This window comes from Emys orbicularis, chromosome 2 (assembly GCF_028017835.1).
Source record: "Emys orbicularis isolate rEmyOrb1 chromosome 2, rEmyOrb1.hap1, whole genome shotgun sequence".
Taxonomy (NCBI): domain Eukaryota; kingdom Metazoa; phylum Chordata; order Testudines; family Emydidae; genus Emys; species Emys orbicularis.
In genome coordinates, this window is record NC_088684.1 from 276,391,830 (window position 1) to 276,418,309 (window position 26,480).

General features: G+C 40.8%; 1 protein-coding gene across 2 annotated transcripts in view; it reads left to right on the forward strand.

Moving 5' to 3' along the window:
• DIP2C (disco interacting protein 2 homolog C) overlaps positions 1-26,480 on the forward strand; it is a 472,428-nt gene that overhangs the window by 328,325 nt on the left and 117,623 nt on the right. For both annotated transcript variants that reach the window (XM_065397990.1, XM_065397991.1), the window contains 4 exons: positions 8,927-9,058; positions 10,553-10,672; positions 11,951-12,148; positions 21,715-21,806. In XM_065397990.1, coding sequence (XP_065254062.1) covers positions 8,927-9,058; positions 10,553-10,672; positions 11,951-12,148; positions 21,715-21,806 — 542 coding nt within the window. The remainder of the gene's footprint in view (positions 1-8,926; positions 9,059-10,552; positions 10,673-11,950; positions 12,149-21,714; positions 21,807-26,480) is intronic.

Genomic DNA, 26,480 nt, shown 5'->3' on the forward strand with positions numbered 1-26,480 from the left:
GAACTTGACTGTGAACTTAGGGTTGTCATCTGTCATTGTTGCAGAAATGTCTGCTAGAAGTAAGAACCACATAGGTACTAACTAGCAGGTAAGTTATTGCATGAGTGAGCTGTTCTCACTCTTATATTGAATTGCAAATCAAATGGCTCTTTCCTTCCTTTTCATTTGACATCTGGGAAGATGGGCCTTGCATTTAAATATAGTGGGTAATTGTCAGAGATGATCTTCCCCTTTCACAAATGGATGGTAAGACATAGCAATGCAGCAGTGAATAGCAAGTGTAGCTGGACAATAAGATAGTCATCTTCAAAAGGGGTAAAATGGGACAAAACTCCACTTTGCCAAGTCCCTCAACTACTTTTAAGCAAATTAATCTTACTACAAAGAAATGTATATTCTCATGGCATTGTGCTTGTTCAGTACAGGGACCTGCTGTTCTTCCTTGTAGACTAATCTTTCTTTGGAGATGTCATCTGAAAATATGTTGGGACAAACTGCGACACATTCTGAAAATGCTAATTTCAATAAATAGGATTTTAAAGGGCAACTCTAAAGACCCGTAGGTGAAAAGTACAAAAAAACCTCAAAACAAAACTCCATTCTGATCTCAACAGGGACTTTCCTTCCAGAATACATCACAGAATCAGATTTTTCTAGTGTAAGTGTTCTAATGCAGTTTCAAGAGGGGCTTTGATAAAAAATATTTAGCTATAATATAATCGGAGTTCGGAGTTCAGCTCTGTGGATCATTTGGATAATTTGCATAAGCTATTATATGCTTTTAATGTTATACTATTCATTTAATTGGAGCTGCTGCTGTTCGTTTGTGGCATAAGATCTAGAGCAGGATAGATTTCCCTTGAATATTTATTCTTGGCTTTAAGAGTCTTGGGTCTTTCCTTTAAACTACATAGAGGTTTTTTAGTTCAACATAGACCATGAATGAAGATTATAGTGGCCGACACTTGAATTTTAAAGAGGGACAGGTTAAGCTAGTGGAACTCACCAATTCTCTAACGCACAATCTTTTGAAATCAATCTTGCATTTATTTCTGTTGATATCTTGGTCTTCAAGCCTTTCATCTGTGGTCAGAGTAGGAAAAATACTTCCTGGAGCTTAGAAAGGTGGTACAAACTGTTTGGTCAATATCAGGCACTTCATAAAGAATGGGAAGATAGTTAATGCGTCTCTGTAATATCTCCCCACTTGTACAGTAACTTCTAAATACTGTGGCATATAGATGTACATTTGTGCCAAGTAGGAACCAAAAATGCACAAAAAAACCCTGGCATTAGTTGTTAATTCTTCTAAAAAATACTGACACCTGCGCTGGAAAAAACAAAGTAGACTCTAGGATGGACTGCTTTAGAGGGTAGAGTATGGAAACAATCAATGAATGGCACCATAGCTCTTTACAGAACATGGTGTGTGCACCGATGAGTTCTTTGATGGCTGCTGAGTCTGATGCGCAAGTGACAGTTCTGCTCACAGGTAGGGTACACCCATGCACTAGCAATACTCTGAATCCGAGCAGCAGATTCTTTCCTCCTCTGACGCTAGTCACCTCAAACCTTGATCCAGTCCGCCTCGCAATGCCTCGCTCCATCTACAAGCTGACTCTGTCAACCAGAGCGGCATTCTGCACTCCTTTCCCAGTCATCCACAGAGATTCCAAAGGATATGAAGTCATTCTTGCAAGCATCCCAAAATCTGCGCAGTGGTCTGCCTCTTTTTCTAGACCCTTCACGAGCTTCAGAGTTCAGCGCACTCTTTGGGATCCTGTAATCTGGCATTCACTTGACATGTCCAGGACATCTGAGTCTTTTCTTACGAATCAACATTCCCATGAATGACATAGCAGCACGATTTAACACTTCCACATTTGTCACCTTGTCTTGCCATCTTATTCGAAGAATTTTACGCAAGCATCTGATATGAAAGCTGTTTAGTCTTTTGTTATGTTTGACATAAGTTGTCTGTGTTTGAGCCAGATAGAAGCATGTATAAAACACATGTCTCATAAATATGGATTTTCATTTTAGTTGACAATTTGTTATTGTTCCAGGCTCAGTCTTGGAAAAGACAAAAGTTCCTGGCTGCTTTGCCGATTCTACTAGTGAGCGCAGCATCAAGATCTACATTGCTGGTAACAGTAAAGCCAAGGTAGCAAAATTGGTCAACAGCATCCAGACGAATACCATCTAAGGTGATACCTGGAACTGGTTCTGAAGAGCCTTGGAGCATGATAATAGTATTTTTCAAGCTTATTGCTCGCCCAAAGATTTTGCATGAATCCGAGAACTTGGTAATAAGATGTTGTAGGCCATCAACACTGTGAACCACAAGAGTTGCATCATCTGCAAATAACAGGTCCCTTATGACCTCTCCACAGGTCCCAGGGAAACAGCTACCCACATAAACCTGCATTTTTAAAAACAAATTCTGTAGCATTCTTATTCCTGTGAAGCACAGCTGAACTTCTACAGATCCAAAACAGCATGTGAAGGAAATGTTGCTCTGAAAATTTAAGATGTGCAAAAAACAAGCAGCTCTTTCAGTTTATAGCCTGGGGCACATCTTTCTAACCTGAGCAATTGTGCTTCATACCTAAGTGCTTGTCTACACTGCAACTTAGTGTGCAGCGAGCCAAGGTGTAAATGTAAGATCCCATGTAGGCATGCCCTTAGATGGTCAAGTTGAAGTCAGCCACTAAATGCATCATATTAACCCAGCTACGTAGCTGGTTTGAAGCGTGGCAAATGAAGGAGGAAATCTGCTCCAGATTCTACTCTTATCAGTTTTTTCTATAGTGCTTGGATTCTCTCAATTCCTTTCCAAACAAGTGTGAACAGGACTCAAAATGTTTTTCCATCCTTGTCTGTCCACAAACAATTGTGATTTAACAAGCAGTTAGTGTAGTAAATGGAATGTGTGGAACAGTACAGTAAATGGTAGACTAGGAAGTCTCGTAACATTTTATTATACAATAAGTACATGTCTATATGTAAGGGATTGGACTTCTCAAGCTTCAGTTGTGCCTAGTGCAGTTGCATGTTCTGTATCTCTTTAAAACAGCTATTGTGTTATACACATGGGCTGACTTTAAAAGATATTGGTGGTAAATATTTTGGGAAAGGATAACTGAAAATAGACTTGAATACAGGTGAATGTGTCACATGGCCAAGAAGTCTCTAAATATAATACTCTAAGGAAACAGGGTGCTTAATCAAAAAGAGCCAAATTTATACTGAAGACAACGTGCCGCCATTGACACAAGTAAATCAAAAGGAGGAATTCCCATCTCCCAACACGTTTTTATTAAATGGAATGTTAGCTACAGAAGCTGCTGTCATTCTGAGGCAGGACTTTGATTGTAAGCTAAAAATGGCATTGACTAAAAGGTAAATATCTCTATAAATACAGAATCTTTGTCCTGTAGAAGCATAAAAACCTGCCTGTGTATGCCTTAAATATGTTTTCATTTGGAAATCAAAGGCCTCTTTCTGAAGTAAAGGTTATACAGGTTTCTAATCAAATTAATATATGAACATCTGCCAAAACATGTCTGCCACATGTGACAACCTTAAGTCTTCTGTGTTAGAAGGGCAAATTCACACATGATAGAGGGCCAGTTCATGGCTCTCCACACTGCTTAGACCCTATGTAGGTGCTGCAGGAAGAACCTAGATAACTGGGAAGGGGTACAGCCATGCCCCCAAATTCCCTTCCATGCCAACTAGCAGAGTTGGCTTGCCAGAGGGTAGTGCAGCAGATGTGCTCCCCAGAGCTCATGAAGCATTGTGATTACCTGACACACATCTCCATGAGTTCCATAGGGATAGTATTCCTCCACCTTCCTTCTCTCCCCAAATTTGGGACTGTGTCAATATGCCACAATCCATCCTTAAATGAATTTGCATTGTGTTGCCATTTCTCCTTCACTTAGCAAAGTGATGTAGAGTGCACCATTCCAGTGCAGAAATGTCTGTGGTCTTAACTAGAAGCAGCTGTTCAGTCTGTGATCTTATAATGTGAGAAGATCGAAAGAGACAAAAAAGAGAATGTGATGCAAATATGCATGTTTAGTGGATGAAACTCTTTGAGGTCATACAGCTCTCACTGTCCCTAGTGCTTTAATCAAGAGATGTGTCAGGATCGTTACTCTTAACTCCGAAGCTCAAACAATGCTTCATGTTAGCTGATGTGAAGACTGAGCAGATATTACACAGCATGTATCAGTAGTATAACCGAGATACTCTTATCAAAATAAAAACTGTTTCGTTGACTAATGTGGCAGCTAACTGCCTTCCTTCTGTCTACAGAATCTTAGTTTCTCCAGGCCTGATTCTCAGAAGTGCTGAGCACCGGCACCCACAAAAATCAGGCTTTGTAATTCTAGTCAGTGACAAGTACAATTAGAGAGAGAACCATTGTAAGTCATCTCTTAAACAGACTAAGGAGCAGTTTGGTAAGCAAGACCTCAATGCTCCTCTTCTATATCAGAAGGCTAGCAGTTCGTAGCCAGCCTAGATTGCAGAGTGGGAGTCAGGGAGGCAGACATGCTCCTCCAGGAAGGCCAGTCTATGGGAGTCCTCTTTTATCAAGCAACAGAGGGTCCTGTGGCACCTTTAAGACTAACTGTAGAGATAGGGCCCAGAGTGACCTAGACAAACTGGAGGATTGGGCTAAAAGAAATCTGATGAGGTTTGACAAGTGCAGAGTCCTGCACTTAAAATGGACGAATCCCATGCACTGCTACGGGCTGGGGACTGACTGGCTAAGCAGCAGTTCTTCAGAAAAGGGCCTGGGGATTACAGTGGACGAGAAGCTGAATATGAATCAACAGTGTGGCCTTGTTGCCAAGAAGGCTAACGGCATATTGGGCTGCATCAGTAAGAGCATTGCCAGCAGATCGAAGGAAGTGATTATTCCCTTTATTCGGCACTGGTGAGGCCACATCTGGAGTATTCTGTCCAATTTTGGGTCCCCCACTACAGAAAGGATATGGACAAATTGGAGCAAGTCCAGCGGAGGGCAACGAAAATGATAAGTCATGGGCCCCAGCCCCCTAACGAGGAGAGGCTGAGGAAACTGGGCTTATTTAGTCTGCAGAAGAGAAGAGTGGGGGGGGATTTGATAGCAGCCTTCAACTACATGGAGGGGGGTTCCAAAGAGGATGGAGCTAGGCTGTTCAAAGTGGTGGCAGATGATAGAACAAGGAGCAATGGTCTCAAGTTGCAGTGGGGGGGGGGGTCTAGGTTGGATATTAGGAAACACTATTTCACTAGGAGGCTGGTGAAGCACTGGCATGGGTTACCTAGGGGGGTGGTTGAATCTCCATCCTTAGAGGTTTTTAAGGCCCGGCTTGACAAAGCCCTGGGCTGGGATGATTTAATTGGTGTTGGTCCTGCTTTGAGCAGGAGATTGGACTAGATGACCTCCTGAGGTCTCTTCCAACCCTAATCTTCTATGATTCTATATACTAATGCAGGAGTCAGCAACCTTCGGCACGCAGCCGATCAGGGTAATCCACTGGCGGGCCACGAGACATTTTGTTTACGTTGACCATCCGCAGGCACAGCGTGGGCTGCAGGGGACATGCTGGCCACTGCTTCCTGCAGCTCCCATTGGCCGGGTTTGACAAACTGCAACCACTGGACCTGCGGGGGGCTGTGTATGCGGACGGTCAACATATACAAAATGTCTCTCAACCCGCCAGTGGATTACCCTGATGGGCCGCGTGCCAAAGGTTGCTGACCCCTCTACTAATGCAAGAAGCATGCGGAATAAACAGGAAGGACTAGAAATACTAGTGAATAATTACAAATACGACATAATTGGTATCACAGAAACTTGGTGGGATAATTGACATGACTGGAATGTTGGTATAGAAGAGTACAGTTTCTATAGGCAAGCAGGAAAAAAAGGGAGGAAGTGTTGCCTTGTATAATACAGATGTGCAGTAGAACCTCAGACTTACGAACATACGGAGAATGGAGGTTGTTCATAACTCTGAAATGTTTCTAGCTCTGAACAAAACATTGTGGTCATTCTTTCCAAGGTTTACAACTGAATAATGACTTAATACAGCTTTGAAACTTTACTATGCAGAAGAAAAATGCTGCTTTTAACCATCTTAATTTAAATGAAACAAGCACAGAAACAGTTTCCATACCTGGTCAAATCTTTTTTAAACTTTCCCTTTTTTAAGTAGTTTGTTTTACACGGTATTGTACTGTACAGTATTTGCTTTTTTTTTTTTTTTTTTTTTTAATCTCTGCTGCCAGGGGCGGCTCCAGGCACCAGCGCAGCAAGCGCGTGCCTGGGGCGGCAAGCCGCGGGGGGCAGCCTGCCGATCGCTGTGAGGGTGGTAGACAGGCAGTCTTCGGCGGCATGCCTGCGGGAGGTCCGCCGGTCCCGCGGCTTCGGCGGCAATTCGGTGGCGGGTACGGCGAAGGCAGGGGACCGGCAGATCACCCACAGAAACGCTGCCGAATCCGCATGACCAGCCGACCACCCACAGGCGTGCCTCTGAAGGCCGCCTGACTGCCGTGCTTGGGGCAGCAAAAAACATAGAGACGTCCCTGTCTGCTGCTGCCTGATGGGATACTTCTGGTTGCAAATGAGGTGTGTGGTTGACTGGCCAGTTCATAACTCTGAGGTTCTACTGTATACACTTGCACTGAGGTAGAAATAGAAGTGGGAGGCAGACCTGTTGAAAGTCTCTGGGTAAGATAAAAGTGAAAAACAAGGGTGATGTCATGGTAGGGGTCTACTGTAGACCACCTAACCAGGAAGAAGATGTGGATGAGACTTTTTTTTTTTTTTAAACAACTAACAATATAATCCAAAACACAGGACTCGGTGGTGATGGGGGGCTTCAACCACCCAGATATCTGCTGGGGAAATAACACAGCAGGGCACAGATTATCCAACAAATTCTTGCAATGCATTGGAGACAATTTTTTGTTACCTACAGTGGAGAAAGTGACTAGGGGAGTGGCTATTCTGGATTTGATTCTGACAAACAGGGAGGAACTAACTGAGAATCTGAAGGTGGAAAATAGCTTAGGTGAAAGTGATCATGAAATGATAGGAGTTCATGATTCAATGGAGGGAGGGAAAGCAGCAGAATAAAGACAATGGACTTCAAGAAGGCAGACTTAAGTAAACTCAGAGCATTGGTAGGTAAGGTCCCATGGGAAGCAAGTCTAAGGGAGAAAAGAGTTCAGGAGAGTTGGCAATTTTTAAAAAAGACATTATTAAGGGCACAAGAGCAAACTATACCAATGCATAGGAAAGATAGGAAGTATGGTAAGAGGCTACCCGGGCTTAACCAAGGAAGGAAGGTTATAGAAGGAAATGAATAAATGAAATACATTGCCTCCTGTTAAAGCTACTTCCTTACTGAAAATATTTAAGGGAACTTCATGAATACTAGATCTGTGCAAAGTTTGCGTCTACCAAATATCTTTATTTTTACAAACTGTTAAGAAAATTCTGAAGCAGTATTAAATGTCTCCATAGTGTGCTTAAAAAGTATGTATAGACCAACTAAATATAGGATAGTTATCAAACAAGATGAATGTAAGGATCCTTCAGAGAATATCTTATTTTATACTAATTCATGTTTAAAAAAAACATAATGTAGTACACAAATAATGGATACACTTTTAGCATAGATTATCAAAAATGGTAGTTACTGATAGTGTTTAGGAGCCAAACAGCAGAAATAGAGAAAAAGCAAATCTGTCCATTGCACAAACCTCCAAAGGGAAATCATTTTCATATAATAAGCAAGTTGAAAGCGTGTGAGAAAAATTTAGTATGAACATAAATCTTCAATAATATTGGAGTCTGATGATCATCTGATTTACTTGTCTCTTTAATGGGCCTGATCCTATCCTCATTGAATGGAATGTATTCCTCTTGCCTTCAGTGGCAGCAGTACAAGGCCCTGACTTATTTGTCTGGAAGGTTCTGGGTGATTGTCATTAAACTGAAAACTTGTTAAACATGAATTGTATTTGTTCCCAGGAAACTTAACACTGCTAAAAACCTGGAAAAATCCATGATATAAAATCTGTGAATACGATACAAATCTGTAGGTTATCCAGAATCAGACTATATTTTCAGATGTTTTAAACTGTGGATACATGCTGAGTAACCAAGCTGAGAAAGAGGAAGATTAGTGGTATGGAATAGTTTAGTGACATCATAAAACAGATCACCAAATCATGTTTGCCTTTTTGGAAGGCAAGTCTGTGTTATATGGAGAACTGAAATAGCTCTGTTTAAAAATAGTCAAGTAATAAGCAAGAAAAGTGTCCATGCAGACTGTAAAGAAACATGAACATTACATTTATTTCCCTCCTCTAGATCCACTTTCCAACAGTACCGTGACTTCAAAAATCTTGATACAACAGTAAATTGTTCTCTTTGAACTAAAACTTGAATTTTAAGCAGTGCATTTATAGTTGATTTGCATTGGCAATTGCAAGTGCTGGAACTTAACATGTTGTAGCTTTTTTCTGTTTTGAAATCTTGGTACCTTAATCTATCAGAAGTGTATGTGTCTGGGTCTATTTCTAACTAGATTTGGCCACAGGAAATTAAACTAATTTAAAATTAAAGGTGGGGGGAAAGGAGAGGAGTAAAAAAAACCTTTATGATTATAATCTGTATTATGTGGCTCTGATGCCTTTAGATACCTAACTCCTTTTTTGTCTGTGAAAATTTCAAATATTAAAACCATGTTGGATATAATTGTGCTTTACAACTTGTGAATAGATTAATTTTAACAGCTTTTCAGGTCTAGTGTAAGAAGAACATTAGTGGAATCTTTCTTTTTCTCCCCCACTCCCTTCTTTCCCTCATTTCAAATCTAGAGGAACATGGTTAAACCTTCTAACTTATTTTTCACAGAAAATCATTCTGCCCCTCCAGATGTTACTACTTACACCTCAGAACACTCAATACAAGTAGAAAGACCACAAGGATCAACAGCAAGGGTGGCACCAAAATATGGCAATGCTGAACTTATGGAAACTGGTGATGGTATGTCACAAAGCAATTGTTTTCTTTAACATTGTAACTTACCCCTTTTTTGTGGTTTACTGTACACATCTGCTTCTTGTTTCTTTTGGCCACATTTCACTGAAGAGCACGTACAAGCAAAGTTACAGCATCTTTGAGTCCTAAAATAAACTGGCATTTGAAGCCAATACTCAGCATGAATAAATGCTTCTTAATTAGTGGAGCAGATTCCCAATAGAAAAAACTGGTATTTGCTAAAGTTCAATAAAATAAAACAGCGAATCTCTCTATATCTCACTTAATAATGATGTGTAACTAAAACTAAACTAGGTATTGTATGAAGCTCTTCTGTTTTCAAATGACAGAGTATATGATGTACCAATAGGGCTACATCTTAAGGTGACTTTTGGGCAAAGTTTTTGTTTTCTGAATATTTTTTTTGAAAAACAGTTATTTGTAAAACCTTCCATATTTATTGCTCCTCTTTTCTAAAACAGATTAAACAAAATTGCAACCAAGATGGGACTTTTAAGACCAAGAGTATCTTACGTATACTTGTCTTCAACTATAGAAACAACCACTGCTCTAATGTGGTAAAAATGTTGCTAGTTTGGGAGAAAAGACAGGAAGGTGATACTTCTGCAATGCTGTTAGAGGCTTGAACTCAGGAGCAGATATCATGTACATTACAGAGGTGAAGTGCTCTATCAAGCATAAGTAAGGAGGAAAGTACTTTATAGGAATATATAGTAGGTACCCAAAGGCCCCAATCAGAATCCTGTTTGGCTAGGTACTGTCTAAACATATATGGTAACTTCTGGAGATTGCTATTAAAACATCCTTATCTAATGGCCAATGGAATTCACTGTAGGGCTATTCCAGGATTACACTGTCAGTTGCAATGAAGTAACATGACAATGTGAACAGCTACAGGGTGGGGAAGGATTGGGCCCAGGACAGAAGTCTGCTACTGTGTAAGAGGCAGCCCAAAATGAATGACAAGATAAAAACCTGTGACCAGCTTCCCTTGCTGACTAAATCTGTAGTCTCAGTTGCAGTGTGACGAAAGCTCTCTAGTCATGCAGTGACCCCAGTGGCTGAGAGAGAAGCCTGTGCTTAGATTTCTGTCTCCTCACTAGCCATCAACAAAGTCACCTCAAAGACTGCTTTAAGCCTTTTGGAAAAAGACTATTGCCAGGGAATGTTTCTTCACTGTGCTCCTCTCCCCCAAAGCCTGCGTGCTGTTTCCCCCCTAACTCTAATTCACTTTCTGAAACTGCTGTGTTGTTTGTTTTGGGTTTCTGTGTTTGTTTTTTAAACCAAACTTCACTGTTCATTTTGAAACCATGATCTAAATGTCTTAATGTTGAATACATTCTGCTGAGTCACAGTACGGCATGAAACTGTCGCTGTGGTGGCATTGCAGTTCTAGCCTTTTTCTTACTCCCCCAACTGACATCTGGTGGCGCGCAGCTTAGCGGTCTACTGATATCTCCATTGATCCCTATTCTGCAGGAGTACCAGTGAGCAGCAGAGTGTCAGCAAAGATTCAACAGCTGGTCAATACCCTAAAACGACCCAAACGACCACCATTACGAGAGTTCTTTGTAGATGACTTTGAGGAATTGTTAGAAGGTAAAATGACTGTTTTTCAAAAGGTTTTGGAATCTAATTAACACTTGATAAAATGTTTCCTTGTTTGTCTTGGACTGCTACTTTCTAGTAGGCACGTCCTAGGCTGGTTGACTGCCACTGAGAGAGCAGTAATGCTGTGGGACCTGCTTATAGTGAACTTGGATGCACTGAGTAAAATCAAAGTTCCACCTTGTTTGCCCAACTTGTAGTACTGATTATAGTGAACCTCTGCTTAGAATAAAATCACTTTGTGAATGAAAGAGAGTGGAGGAAAAAACTCTGTTCTAAGAGTATTTACTGTGTGCTACGTCTTTTCCTATCACGCATCTGGATCAGTCTGAAAGACCTGGTCTGTGAAGAAGGAGGTGGAGGAGTGGTGGGAGGGATAGCTCAGTGGTTTGAGCATTGACCTGCTAAACCTAGGGTTGTGAGTTCAATCCTTGAGGGGGCCACTTAGGAATCTGGGGCAAAATCAGTACTTGGTCCTGCTAGTGAAGGCAGGGGGCTGGACTCAATGACCTTTCAAGGTCCTTTCCAGTTCTAGGAGATAGGATATCTTCATTAATTTTTTTTAATGTTGGATGCACATCTTGCATATCTGTTAATAAAATCATTGAAATTGATAGCTGGAAATGCAGTAGAGACAATAATAAAGTGAATAATAACTACACAATTGTTTTTTAAAAAACACGCTTGCTGACCATGATGTCTTACCACACTGTGGCAAGTCAAATTATTTTAATAAAAGCATATAGCAAAGCAGTATGATACAATATAACTTAAATCAGTGTACTATTTACCAATTTACCAATAGTTCCACCTTGCTACTACATTTTTTTTAGTCAAGGAAAAATGAAAATTTTCCATGTCTTCTTAAAGGAAAAAGTTACCTTGATGTGACTTTTGAATAGCTCTAGGATTTGTCTTTCTTTGAAGAGCAAACTTACTTATGCATGCTGCTTATGCTTACAATACATATATCAGAAAAAGAAATTACATAAGGATTTTGGATGATGCTTTCCATAGATCCATTTATTAATTGCTTCATTTCAATTGTAGGAAAGTTAAGAGTTAACTCACTATACTTCTCCACATCTTATTCATATAGGCGCAGTACTGGGGGCTTATGAAACTGGGCACAGTATTCTCCACACGTACTAACATTTTATTTTCAGGCTATTTTACAAAGGTAACTTATTCTCTTGGTTACATGGGTATAAACAAGGCATAGAATTTATATAGTAACTGTTGGTTTTGTTTTGTTGTTTTCATAATAAGTTCAACAGCCAGATCCAAACCAGCCGAAGCCAGAGGGAGCTCAGATGTTGGCTATGCGTGGGGAACAACTGGGTGTGGTTACAAATTGGCCACCTTCTCTGGAAGCAGCATTGCAGCGATGGGGGACCATTTCACCAAAAGCTCCTTGCCTAACCACTATGGACACTAATGGAAAACCATTGTACATTCTCACTTATGGTAAGCACTCTTTTTTAAGCTTCTTTGCTACATTTTTAAGAGAAAAAAGATTCTTACAATAGTTAGCTGCATATTTGACTATGGAAAAACATTTCTACTGGTAGTGCTCTTACTTATTTAATAAATTTTGCTTGGTTAGAAATGGGAGTATGAATTTGTTGCAAAAATATACAATCTAATACACTAATAGGGGGAAGGAGGGAGACAGAGTTTATGCCAGCAATGTCTCTGGTATTATAAAATAAAATAACTTTCTAAATGGGCATGCGTATTAAGCTAGACTTTGTTCAAGGTGTAAATCCAGAGTAATTCCATAGTCCTCTGGTGTTGCACTGGCTTTGACATCAAACACCCACCCAAGTAGGTTAAAGTAGATTCCCAGAATCTACTGCACTATGAACTGTGCTAATTATGCCATCTGTTGCAACAGATAAGTGCGAGAAAAGATAGATTCACATAAGGGTGTCTCTCTTAAATGACTCCCATCTAAATATGGGATGTTCATGGGGTGCTCAAAGGGATTGTTCTCTTCAAACATTACTAAAACAAAGTTGATTGTTGGCATTCTTCATTTGCCTGGAGTAAACCAGGGTTTACCTTTCCTGGTCTTTAGCTCCCCAGTCTAGCGGGGGCTTGGAATGCCATTGAGACAATACTTTTCACACATTGTATTTGAAGAGTGCCATGTTGGTCAAAGTCGATCCTTCCATCTGATTAATGAACGACGTTGACTTACTGCAAAGCAAATCTGCTCCTAGACTGAAAACATTATGTCTGCAAGAGTGGAGAGGAGGGCTGGTAAAACACAAGTACTTCAAGAATCGAAGTTCAGATTATCATGCCTCAAACCTTTCCCCCGGATTAATTGAATTTAGGAAGCAAACCTGTGATTCACCATTGATCAGTGGTCCTGATCTTCCTTGAGGAGGTTTGTTTGCCAATGAGAAAAAAAAAAGTATGAGTTTAAAGATCTGAAAATAGGTGGTAACAAAATAGCAATAGTGGTATTATGTACCGAATGCCCCAAATAAACTGAGGAAGAAGGGGAATTAGTCCGTATTGAGTATTCAGCTATTGCAGGATAGGGGAGCCTATCCATAGGGGTGAAGTAAGCATGTTTCTAATACCAAAGAGAGAATTTGATAGTACAGTAGTGTGCTAAATAGGTAGGGAAGCAGTTTAACTTATTTAACACCTAATCCTGGGGTTCTATAGTGATACATATTTAAGGGAACTATAAGAATTTCTAAGAAGAGACTTGACTTAACCCTTACAAAGCTCTACTCTCCTGCACTCTTCAATAGTAGATGTGACGCCATCTACAAAATTATTAGGCTTATTTTGCTTTTAACTTCCAGGAAATAATCATAGATTTCTAAACCTACCATAGTTAGAGTTGAGTACGCACCAGTCTGTAAGTATGGGGTCTGAGATATTCAAAAGGGGCATCCTTTCAGCAGAAAGAGTTGTGGCTATCTTTGCTTGAAACCGTAAACTTAAATCAGTCCAGAAAAATTTTTCCCCTGGTATTGTTCAACCCTAAGATATCTGAAACTGAAAGACTGATGGTAAATACATTTTCCCCTCCAGTCTGTGCATCTGACAATGCTTTTGAAGATCATTTTCACTGTTTCCTTTACATAACAGTTTCCCCTGGTCAGGAGAGAGAAACTTTTTAAAAAATATGTAAAACCTAATTATTCAACCACAAAACTTCATAAGGGACTCACTGGCAGGTATAGGACCAGAAAGTACTCTGAACTCTTCTTCGTTAACTAGATGTCAAGCTGACATTCTCACTTCAGTGGGAAATGTTAATCTCTATTATGAATCTTATCAGTTTTTTCTTCAGTTAAATGACACTTGTATTTGAAATACAGTTAAAACTACAGCCAGCTGCCATTCTATTGGTGACATTGTGGCTATTATTATTATTTATTAATTTGTCTTATTGTAGCACCTACGAGCCCTAGTTATGGACCAGGACCCCATTGTGCTAGGTGCTGTACAAAATGATAGTCCTTGCTCTGAAAGCTTATGATTGAAATAGCAAAGACAGGTACAGTGTAGGGGAAGAGGGACAAGATGCACGTGGAGTAAACAATGTGATGGCAGCAAATGGCATGTGGGTTCCACGATTTTTTCTTTATCTTTGTTAGTGGCTTTACTAAAGAGGGGAGAAGCTGAAAGGGAAGGAGAGGGGTCATTGACGGGGAAGGAACATGAGGGGGCAGGGAAGGGGAGGAGGAGGTAAGTAGAGTGATGCTGAGGTAAAGACACTGATAAGGAGAGGAAAGGGGAGGCATAGTGCCAACAGCCAATCAGTCAAAACTGTGGAAAGTTCTCCAAAGGACCAAATGTTCCTGCTTCGGCGTCCTCTGCCCTTGCCTTCCCACTTTTGTGAAACAGTGCATTAATCCCTTGTCAGGATTGAGCCCATAAAATGGAGGGGAGAGGGAGGAGAGAGAGAGAGGAATCCTCATTGTATCATCATCTTTCTCCTTGTAGGGAAGCAGTACGGTACTAAAGCTTTAAAACCTCACCTGCTCTGTAGAGTGAATCCCGCTGCGTGCACTTGAGCATCTGATCCTGTGTAGTTGGAGTTTCCACTATTTCCCTTGGGAAGCTATTCCACAATCTCATTATCTCCTTAACTCTTAACTGATATTCAGTCTGAATTTTATTTTCACCTGGCTGTTCCCAGTATTCAGTTATACTCCCTTGGAACACCCTAAATCAGTGAGTTAGCTTGTTGGTAGTCACTCTTCAAATGCTGGTAGGCTTTAATTCTTTCACTGTCACACTTCTCCCTCCTTGTCTTTGTTGTCATTAGGCCAAGCTATACATCTAGTTTAATCTTTCCTCAATGATTAATCCTTTCAGCCCTTTAAATGTTGGGGTGAGGGGCAGGGAGGATTTGTCGTTCCCTCCTAATTGTCAACACCTTTCTGGCAATGAAGGTCCCAGCTTCCTATTCAGTGGCAGTAATCGCCTACCACTTTAAAAAAAATCACAGTATTTAACATCACCTCAGTATTTCCAATTCAAAGTATTACTCCTGGAGGAATTCTGCACCATTGTGTGATGTTTCAGGCACCCGGAGCAGCCAGTGGAGAGGTAAATCACTGGGGGGGAGAGGAGAAGGGGGAAGGTGGGACTGGGGATGCTCCAGCCAGCAGCTCCTACCCAGCTGGACTGGGGGTGGGAGAGGGGTGGGACTTCCTCTTCCCCTGCAAGGAGCAGCTAGGGCCAGGGCTGAGTCAGACCCACTCCCAGAAACCTCCCCCGCTTGCAGAAAGCTCCGCACTCCTCCTCCCCACCAGCTTCCTGCTCCCCCATCCACCCAACCCCCACGCATCCAGACCTCCTGCCCCCAGAAGAGTCTCATCCCCTGAATCTGCAGCCCCAGACCCCTTGCCAAGTCCCATCCTCCGCACCTGCACACACATCCCCCCGGAACCCGGATCCCCACCCCTGCACCCAGACTGTTCCCCACTGAGCCCCCTGCACTCATACCTCCACCCCAACAATCCGTCCTCCCCCCTGCACCTGGACCACCCAGATGAGCCCCCCCCCGCACCTGGACCCCCACCTCACCAAGCCCCACTCCCCCAGCACCTGGACCCCCCTGCTGAGCTCCGCACACCAAGATCTCCCCTCCCCCACGCTAAACCTCAACCAACTTCACCTGGACCTCCCTCCTTGGAGAATTTAATTTCCCCTACACCCAGAATCCCCCAACGAGCCCCTGTGCATCCAGATCCCCCTGCACCCAGACCTCCCTCTGAGCTGCCCACACCCAGATTGCTCCACACAGAACCCTCTCTTTTCACACCTGGATTCCCCAACATTAAGCCCCCACACACATTAAGGACCCCCCGGGATATCAGGGGCGGGGCAGGGCCGGTCCTTGTGCTGTGTCAGGGTTGTGTATAGCCTCACTGCCAAGCCTGTGTCTCGGGGGCAAGGCCGGGGGGGGGGGGGGAGAGAATGCAGGGTGATCCCCCACCTTTGTGCAACCAGTAGCTAGTGCTCCCCACTGCTATGCTGGAGCCTCCACATTTATATAGTGACAAATAAAATTTGCAGAATTTTGCAAAATTTTAAAATATTGTGTGCAGAAATTTTTGGGGGCGCAGAATTCCCTCAGAAATATAAGTTTGAGAGGCAACTGCTGTTACAGTGGCAAAGATAACTACAGTATCATCATGCAATTAAAAAGGGCTTAAGTGAGGACCTCTGTAGATAAGAATTCACCTATGCCATATAGAAAACTATCACTTCCTTAGTCTAAGAAATTATGTTTCTTTCATATGTTGTCTGAAATTGCTTTTACCTTCCCTCTCACCCCATTTATTACACTGCAAGCTCTCATCCAATCCACTACATCCCTTAGATCTTCACTCACCATTACCTTGCAAGTTTCTCTCTTCCATTTATTGTGCAGCATTATTTTCCCCTACACGTACTATATAATACTAGCTTGGTTTTTTTCCAGGTTTTTTCTCATGTGTCCGCCCTTATTTCTAATATAATTTGCATCATTGCTCAGTTCTCAATGTTCTTCACACCTCCCAACTTAATAGTGTATGTTTAATGTACTGCGTGCCCTTTTTTCCATATTGTTAAAGACTTTGTCCCTATTTATTAAATGGAATTTCTTTACTTAAAAAGTACCTTATGCCTTTGGGAGCTTAGTTAGGAAAAGAACCTCTTAGTTGGCTTGTTACTACACAGTCCTTGTATAGGCATAAGTAAAACCACAGAATTGGTATAAATGGAAAATACCTGGAATGTAAGAGAAGGATAAGATTTGTAGGGTTCTAAAGGAGTTTGGGATTTGATTTGAAAATTTTAATATGTGCGTTGGGGACAAAAGACAATTTCTTGTTCATACCAGGTTTGATCAAGCAGTCAAAACCCATATTTTACGTGTGATGTTGTTGAAATGAATTAATATGCTTAATATTGGTGCTTTCATCTAAAATAGAAAAAAAAAATGTTAACATGGTATAAAAACCATACAATACATATACTGCAGTCATTTCTCTTTGCAGTATAAGGATCATTCCAAGAATTATTTATTGGAATAGGTGGAGGCAAAAATGAAAACATTGAAAATAAGTTTGGGATTAGCAAGGGTTCTAGGCGTTTTGTCTGTATCTTTTTAAAAAAACAAACGTTGTAAGTACAACAAAACCAGTACAAAATAATTTATGGGTGGAGCTGAATGCACCATATATTTAGGCTGCCTAACACTTTCATTATAAAAGATTTTTGCAACCCATTTTTTTCAGAAGCTCTAACTTCATTGTTTGTTTGCGGAAGGCCTCTGAGAAGAGAAAGCCTTCCAAATAGAAAAGTGCTGTTCTTTGTCTTTTTAGGTTTTGCTCTGAGAAACTTTTGAAAATTGCCTTTTCCCTTTTGTCACTTGCACTGCTCAGGAAAATTATAGCAACATGCCAAAATAACTGAATACGTGAACATTTTAAGTCGGGCCCACACTGCTGCCAATGCAGAAACTGCACACACTGTGCTGGAAATACCTGAAGCTGCCAGAACAGGGGCTGATGGGAAAGAGCCAGGCCATGCTGCCCCAAACACCCTGGACCAGCACCTGGTCCCAGCAAACCATACCCTCCCTCCCAGGGGTCATGGCCAGGAGCTCCCCACTTCCAGGGAGGAGAGAGATAACTGGGGTTGGTCTCCTTCCCCAGACCCAAAAACTAGTACCAGCAGTGCATCACCTTCAATGAGATAACTACCTTCTCCTGCTGCCAGCTAATGTATCTTGCTCAAGCAGCAGAAGCCTGGGCTATGGTGGTGAAGTTTCAGGATTTAAACCATTATGATGCATGGATTTGAGCATTATTACAGTTGTATGTAGCAAAATTTTGGTTTTACCTTTTTTTCTCCCATAAAAAACCTAGGAAATTGCATGCACAAAAAACTTTAAAAGAACACGATTTAGGCTGCAAAGTCAAGCACTCAAAGGTAAAATAATTCCAGATGGAACAGTTGTAACCATTCATTCTGCCCTCTTGTGCACCTGCACTATCATATAATCTTTATTACATGATCATATGCTGTGTTTTCCACAAGCCCCTGACTTGCTCAGTGCACAGGATGGACGTAAAATAGGTCTGTTTGTGGAGAAATAACAGAACAACTGCCATTTCTTGGCAAATTAAGAAAATGTTTGCTCTTACCATTTAGCTGCTCAAGTCATGAACTCACCTCAGATTAACAAATATTTAATTTCTAGTTAACTTACAAGAAATGTTATATTGTGATACTGAAAAAATGTCTGGCGAAATTATTTGCAGTTAACTTTGGCAGTCTCAGAATTGCTGTACGTGGAGATTGGTAAGAAACCACTGGCTTGCTTTTGCTGAGTTAGTGCTGTGTGGTTATGAGAAGCATACTGTTCCTAATAAGGAAACTGATTGTGGTTTGTTTTGTCTATAAGTACTTCTCTCTGCCAGCTTTTCTTTTATAACCTTCTTTACATTCAACACAAATGTACATTTACATTAGAAATTGGGAAGGGAGGGAGAAAAGCCCAAAGGATTTACCTCAGAACCACGTCAAGTAAGTGTGTGTGTAATTTTGTCAACTCATCTCTTTTATATGATATTTAAGACCTTGTGACTTCCTTTACCTTAGGAATGTTTTGCTCAGTCAGATGTGCCTGAGTATCAACTCACTCTGGGCTTGTTAAATTTCAGTTGGGTGAGAGGTGTTGATAGGGCCCCCTGCGTTTGGCATGAATGTATTCTGAGATGAGAAAAGATCTATTAAAAGTGTAGCTGAATTCTGTTGCCACTGGTGCTAGGGTAGCTGTTACATTACTCAACCAAAAGTCCAACACCACTGAAAAAATTGCTGTTAGTAAATAACCTCACACTGAAATAAATCTTTGTCACACCTTTACGTGCTGCCGCTAGAAAGTGAGAGGAAGTGTTTCTCTTTATCTTAACCAGGCTGTTCATGTATATGTCTGCAAATTGTGAGTTGACTCCAGAGATGTTGCCATCATACCACACACTTGAAAATACTTGGTGTGCAGGAGGGAACAATCTGGTAGTTCACATATGTTTGGAGAACATGTTAGGGAGAACTGGTTTCACACCATGGAGACTTCTAGAATTTGAAAGTCTGGCAAAAGTGCTCAGGCCCAGATTCCAAGCTAGTGAAGAAAGTGGCTAAAGAGAAGATAATTCTTCATTTTCAGAAGACTAAAACTTCTTTAGTAGGTGCTTAAAAACGTGTTGGAAACAAGTTGGTCACTGATTGATTGGAGAAGCTAATTTCCCATCAACCCACAGATTTAAGAGAGCTAAAGACAGTATTTTGCAGTGACAAGAAATCATCAAAGCAGTTTCCTTAGACATTCCAGTCCTTGTATTACCACCAAAAACACTAGACTTAGAGATGAGTGGTTCTTTAAAACCAATCTCTTCAACTAATAGATTCTTCTGATCCCAAATAACCAGCCACACACTCAGGTCAATATATAACTTAGATCTTACCCAAAAATCACGCTGATGCCAATCCTTTAGTATCTAAAATCTAAAGGTTTATTCATAAAGAGAAAGAAAGAAAGGTGAGCATTAAAATTGGTTAAAGGAATCAAATACATACAGTAAAGTGCATCTGGATGGGCAGAAACACAAACTTAAGACTCATGGTGGAATTAATGCTTTATGGACTGAATAAATGTCTGAGAGTGCAGAGTCCCCTTAACTCTCATTAGCATCAAGCAAGGGATAAAAAAATATTCAGTCTTTGTGTTTGTCAAGTTAGGAAGTGTTTTGTGTAAAGATGGTTCTTTCTCGCAATTCTGAACTTTTTGCCTTTTCCTTCTCCGGCACTCTCTAACTGCACAACTTGTTTCATAAGGTTTATGACCATTTAAGCTCCTAATATTTGGCACCTTTTAGAAATCAAAGCTGTTGGTTACCTATTTTCCTCTTCACTTCTTTTAAGGTTTGATCATGTTTGCTTGTCAGATTTAATTCTGAAACAGTTATTGACCATTGTAAATAGATCTGAGTGGAATACCTTGAGGATAAAGGCTCACTTTAACATAAAAGTGGCTAGCTGGAAACTAGTTCTATTGTTGTGACAATTTCTAGTATTTAAGGAAAAATGCTGTAGGCACACAATGGCTTGTCTATACAATGGGGTAATGCGCCTCACTAGGGTGTGATTTCTTGTGCACTAACGTGTTGTGCATTAATTGGTCTGTGTAGACCCTGCTGGTATGCTGTAATATAGCACAAGAGAACCTTTCATGTGTACCAGCAGGGTCTACATGGATCAATTAATGTGAAATATGTTAGTGCACTTTAGAAATCACACCCTGTTAGTAAACTACATGAGACAAGCCCTAATATACCTGCTCAGTTCCCAGTGGAGCAGAAATTGGGATTTTTAAAAAGTTGAAGATAATCTCTTCTTTAAATATTAATTTTATTGTGATGGTGCCTAAAGGCCAACTGGGAAGAAGGCCCTATTATGCTAGGCATTGTATAAACCATAAGTAATATAAAGTCCCCGTTCTGAAGAGCATACATAGTCTAACTAGACAAGACAGACGAAGAGTGGGGGAAAGGGATACAATATGCAAACCATCAATGTTTGTTTATAAATGTCATGTTACTGCCATAACTTGTTTTTAAAAAATTCTTTGGGTGGGGTCTTGATTGTGAGGGATTTAGTTAATAGAAAGGCAAAGGGAGGGGGGAAATAGGGAGGGGAGAGGGAAGGAGGCTGAGCACAAAGGGCAGGTGCAGTTGAATCTGAGGTGAAGACACTGTGGGAGAACATTGGCACAACAGCTAGTCAGGAAAGAGGAAAGACTGTAAAATAATAAAAACTGTAAAAAGCAGCCTGATGACATCATCCGTGTCTAGGGGTCCCTGCTGCTTCTGTGCCAGCTCCTGCTGGCGAGGGAGTTTCTTTGGCCTGGGGAGGGATTGGCATCTTCCTGGAATTGTTTTTTGCACCCTCAGCCCATGTGGCTTTGGGTTGGGTTATGTGCCACATGGGTCCTAGTCATGCCTTTGGAGGGAGGTGGAGGGGACCACCCCGGCATAGTTCTGTCAGGTTGGGAGTTCTGCTTTCTGTGTCGGCCCTACAGCAGTTGATGATGATACAGCCATCTGTTTCTGCCTGGGCTGAATGATATCCCAGCCACTTAAAACAGTTGAGTGCTGCAGGCAGTAGAATAGAACCCAGAGTTCAGATCCTGGCAAGTATAGGAAAAGGAACTGAAGGAAAAATTAATTTAAAATATAAAGAGAGCTTGAGATTTTCCTTTTTTATTATAATGCTTCATATGATAGATAAATGTTCAAATAAACATCTGTGTTTAAATGTATCCACGATATTCCCTTTGGGTTCAGTAGGAGCCTCATGTATGCACTCAGTAGCAAAGTCTGATCCTAAATGTTCCTGCTATTTAGTCCTTTTGGTCTAGAGGTGCATTTTTTCTTTATCATTTTACAAGTAAACTTTAAAGCATAATTTTAAAGTTAATTTTACAAATTATTTATTACTAGGCAAACTTTGGACCAGAAGTATGAAGGTTGCTTACAATATACTGCATAAATTAGGCACAAAACAAGAACCAATGGTGCGACCTGGAGACAGGGTAAGTATCTCAATGGTTTATTAACAGACATTAAATACACTCTGACAAGATGTGAATGGGGATTTGGAGTGCACATAGATAAGTGATAAAATCAAATGTGGAGAAAATCTGTTGCTTTTTATCAATAGAAGGGCTGGCCATTTGTGTGGTGGTTTATATAATCATCTGCTTTAGTACTCACTGAGTAGTAACTTGAGTTTATTGCAAAATCAGCAATAAGCTTTCCCATGAAAAATATTTTTTATTTTTTGATAAAAGAAAGAACTGGTCTTGTTAGCAAAGATTTCTGCATACAAAGAGCATGGAGGATAATAGACCATGCTGTCAAGTTGGTAAAACTTATTTAATATAATGACTTTGTGGCTCCTGAGTTGGTGGAAGCAAAAGAGGCATTGCTTAAGATGAGATGAAAATGTGAGCATCCTTTGGCAGAACTGGACACACCATAATTCTTAGACCATGGTAAGTGGGAGCTTGCTTCCTGAGGCAACAATCAGAGTTTTGAATGTGGGACTGGGATCAAGAAATTCCATGATCTAATGCTGCCACTGCCTTATTTGGCATAGAATTGGACAAGTCAATTAACCTCTTCTGCCCCTGTACAACTGAGAAGCTGCCAAGACTTGTGTCAGCAAATCAATGCATATAAACAACCCTGTGCAAACATACCTATCCCCAACCTCTACCCAAATGTCAAGTTGTCCAACTGGTTGGGACAGAAACTGAACTGAATACCCATTCTAGCTGAGCATGCTCAATGCTTGATAGAACGGATGATTAGCTAAGCTGACCTGTCCGTGTCAATTAGACGATCCTCCAGTGTTGTCTTTGAGGTTGGGAAGAGAGCAGAGAGGGCTTCCATATTTTGACACTCAGTGTCAAACATTGTGGTTCCCATCTGTCTCTGTCCTCTGTAAAAGGAAGATAGTAATATCAACCCTACTTCCTCACAGAGTTTTGAAGACTAATTCTTCTATGAAGATGTAAAGTTTGGAAGTCCTTTCCTTTCTGATGTACTAAATAACTTCACCCATTCAAGTCTATCCTCAACAAAACCCATTATCCATAAAGCCTTCCAGAACTTACCCTGAGGTAACTTTGCAGAGGTATGTCTACACAGCAACTAGACACCCACGACTGGTCCGTGCTAGCTGACTCGGGCTCACGGGGCTTGGGCTGTTTCATTGCTGTGTAGACTTCTGGGCTTGGGCTGGAGCTTGTGTTTGGGACCCTGCAAGGTGGACCCAGCAATGAAATAGGACAGGTCAGCCGGGGGTGTCTAGTGGCTGTGTAGAAATACCCTCAGGTATTTCACACCTTTGCCCCCTTGTACTGTATGCAAGAAATGTATAGTTGTATGCAGTATGTTCCTTAGGGCGACTATTTAACCTCTGTAAAATGAGCACGGTTAATGTTTCCCAAATAAAAGAATTTTCAAAAATATTTCCTAAATTTCTTTTAAAAATAAAACATAAAGAATCAAACTAAAGAGTCTTTTAAAACAGATCTTTCAACAAAATCTCTTTCTACAGTGGCACTTAGACAATACCAATGTACAGAATCTTTTCTTTTTCTTTGATTTACAACAGAGTCTAAGCAACAGTAAGACAAACAAATTGTTGATTCTCATTAAATTTACTTGCACAAAGAATCCTGTGAAAGGAGGAATGTTCAGATACACTGTATCCGTATAGCTTATATTAACTGTCTCTTTGTAGTAAAGTACTGCACAGTGAGACCTAAGATTTCCTAACCTTAAAAAGGATTTGTTGGTGATTCAGACCTAAAGCTGAAACTCTAGCAAGATTAAGACAAGTAAAGTCTTCCCTTCGTTTGAATCAATTGAAGTTCTTATTCTAAAATAACACTCTGTAGATTCCAGTGAAGCTACATGTTTATAACTGAGTGGTGAAAGCATATACTTTGCATTGTATAATATCTTGCCCAACATCTTTTATAATTTAAAGTAATTTCAAATTGAAGATGAGATGCTCCTGTACTCCTCATGTTCTGAGCAGATATTCTGTTAACTTTCCCCATTGCAGTGCCATAAAAGCTTTTTTAACTTCTTTGAAAATAGGAGTTCACATCATGTGACAGTAGGTGAGTGTTTTATAGCACTAAATTAAATACAGGTGGACATTTTCAGTCTTTTCTAAATGAAAGTGAAAATGTTTCCTTATGGTCACAATATGGAATACTCTGAAGTGCCTTTTCTCTTCCTTAAAGTCTGACCTCATGCTACTCGTACCCAGTGTCTGTGTTGAACAAAAATGAAGCATGGTTCTATGAAATATCTACTATCTATACACATTTCCCTCTGGTTAGATACACTTCTGTATGTTTTGTTTTCCTCCTTTTTAATTTTTACAGGTTTGTTAGTGATTAGTGTCTGAGATATTCAAAAGCACCTAAGGCACTTAAGTGCCCAGTACACCCCTAACTCCCTTAAGTGCCTTTAAAAATGCCTGCCAGAATCTACTCTGACATATTTGCTAGCTGTCCCAGCTGACCTACTGACCTACTCCCAGAGACTGGGCACCACTTTACTGGAATAAAACATCACTAAACCCTACATCTAAACTACTTAACAAAAAAGAGTTGCATCTGTCTTCCACTCCTTCATGAGAAGGCTGTCTCTTTAGATCGTGAGTTTTTTAGGACAGGGGCTATTTTATAGGTTTTAAAGGAGCCTATAAAAATACTTTGTCCAAAATGTAAGCTTTGTGATCTCCCGTGAACTCGAAAGTTTCGCTGCTGAGTGTGAAGCAGCTGAGATGAGAATCAGCACCTCCAAATCAGAGGTCATGGTCCTCTCCCAGAAGAAAGTGGACTTCTCTCCCAAGGTGAGGGGGAGCACCTGCCATTAGTGGAAGAGTTCAAGTATTTAGGGGTCTTGTTCACAAGTGATGGGAAGCGGGAGCAGAAATCTACTGGCGGATTGGGGCAGCGGCAGCAGTGATGCAGGCACTGTACCGATCCATGGTGGTGAAGCAGGAGCTAGTTGTCGGACAAAGCTCTCGGTTTACAGGTCGCTCTACGTCCCCATCTTCACCTATGGTCATGAACTTTGGGTAATGACTGAAAGGATGAGATTGCGGGTACAAGCGGCGGAAATGAGGTTTCTCTGCAGGGTGGCCGGGCTTACTCTCTGAGACAGGGTGAGGAGTTGGGAGAGCCACTACTCCTCCGGATCGAGAGGAGCCAGTTGAGGTGGTTCGGGCACCTGATAAAGATGCCCCCTCGGAGGCTTCTTTTGGAACTCTACCGGGCACGTCCCACTGGGTGGAGGCCCCGAGGCCAACCCAGTACATGCTGGAGGGATTATATCTCCTGGCTGGCCTGGGAACTCTGGGAATCCCCCAGGAGGAGCTGGAACCTCTTGCGGAGGAAAAGGAGATCTGGTCCTCCCTACTCTCCATGGTGCTGCTGCTGCTGCAACCCTCACCAGGAAAAGCGACATAAAGGAAGAAGAAGAAGAAAGTGTAAGCTATATGCCAACTGTTTTTTCAAATCACAAGAGCAATGGAAATGTATCAAGTAATTTCCCCCCCAAAGTTATTACTGCAATGTTCATCTTGCATTGAACAAGAACTTCGAAAAGAAATTGGCTAGTCTGTTTGTTAGTTGTTTAAACTGGGAAAAATAAAACGGGGGAAGAATATAAATAATAAAGTTAATTAGTAGAAAAATATTTCTGTCCAAAATAAACTAAGAAAAGGTGATGTTTGCAATATGCTAGGTTAATGAAACTTGTTTCTTAAATTATAACAGTAATTGTTCCTTCTAGTATAAAGTAGCCTCAAAACAAACTTTAATTCTTCTGTTAACAGACATTTTGTGCACATGAAAGTGAACATCAAATTTCAGTGTATCTATAATCTTGCTTTAATTGTTTTAGATGCCCTCTACTTGTTTTTTAAAAGTCACCCATTGTCCTGGCACAAAAATAAACAAGTCACATGGTAGATAAGATTCTCTAAAGTTCTCTTGTTCCAGTAAGCCTTGGCCTAAACTTGCTTAGTTTGCGGAATTTGAGTAGGGTAGAAACTTCAGAATGCTACCTTCATTGTAGTATTTATTGTTCCTGTATTGGCCTAATAGAGCATAGGCGAAACCTCTTCTTCAAACTTGCAGGAGGCTCTAGTTGTTGCAGGCAGACAAAACATAAGGCTGGGAATAGTTGGCACAATGGTACGATATGTTCGGTTACTCTGGATGGACATAAACCCATTTCTGTTTTCAGTAGCCTAATTTAATTTTTTTTGGCTGTAAAACTTTCTATTTAAAATTACATTAATCATATTTGCTCCAAAGTTGAACCTCAATCAAGTCATTGGTAAACTAAAGCTCCGATGAAACTTGCTAGCAATTTAAAATGCAGCGTGTATGTAAGTACAAGTGCCTAAGTGGAGATGCTCACAAAAAGGAATGTGTATAAGAGAGAACGAACTCCTTCTCACTCGTGATTCAGTTCTTAAATGTTCAATAGTTGTACCTGTATATAAGAGGGGGAAAGTTTAGGTGGAACACAGTACAGTGCATTATATCAGAGCTGTTTTTAAATATTAATAGCTTTTCAAAAGGAATGTGGAAGCTGTTTTTAATGTACAGTACACTGAAATCTGTAATAGATTTTTGACAATGTAAATTTTAACTTGTGTGTATCTCTCT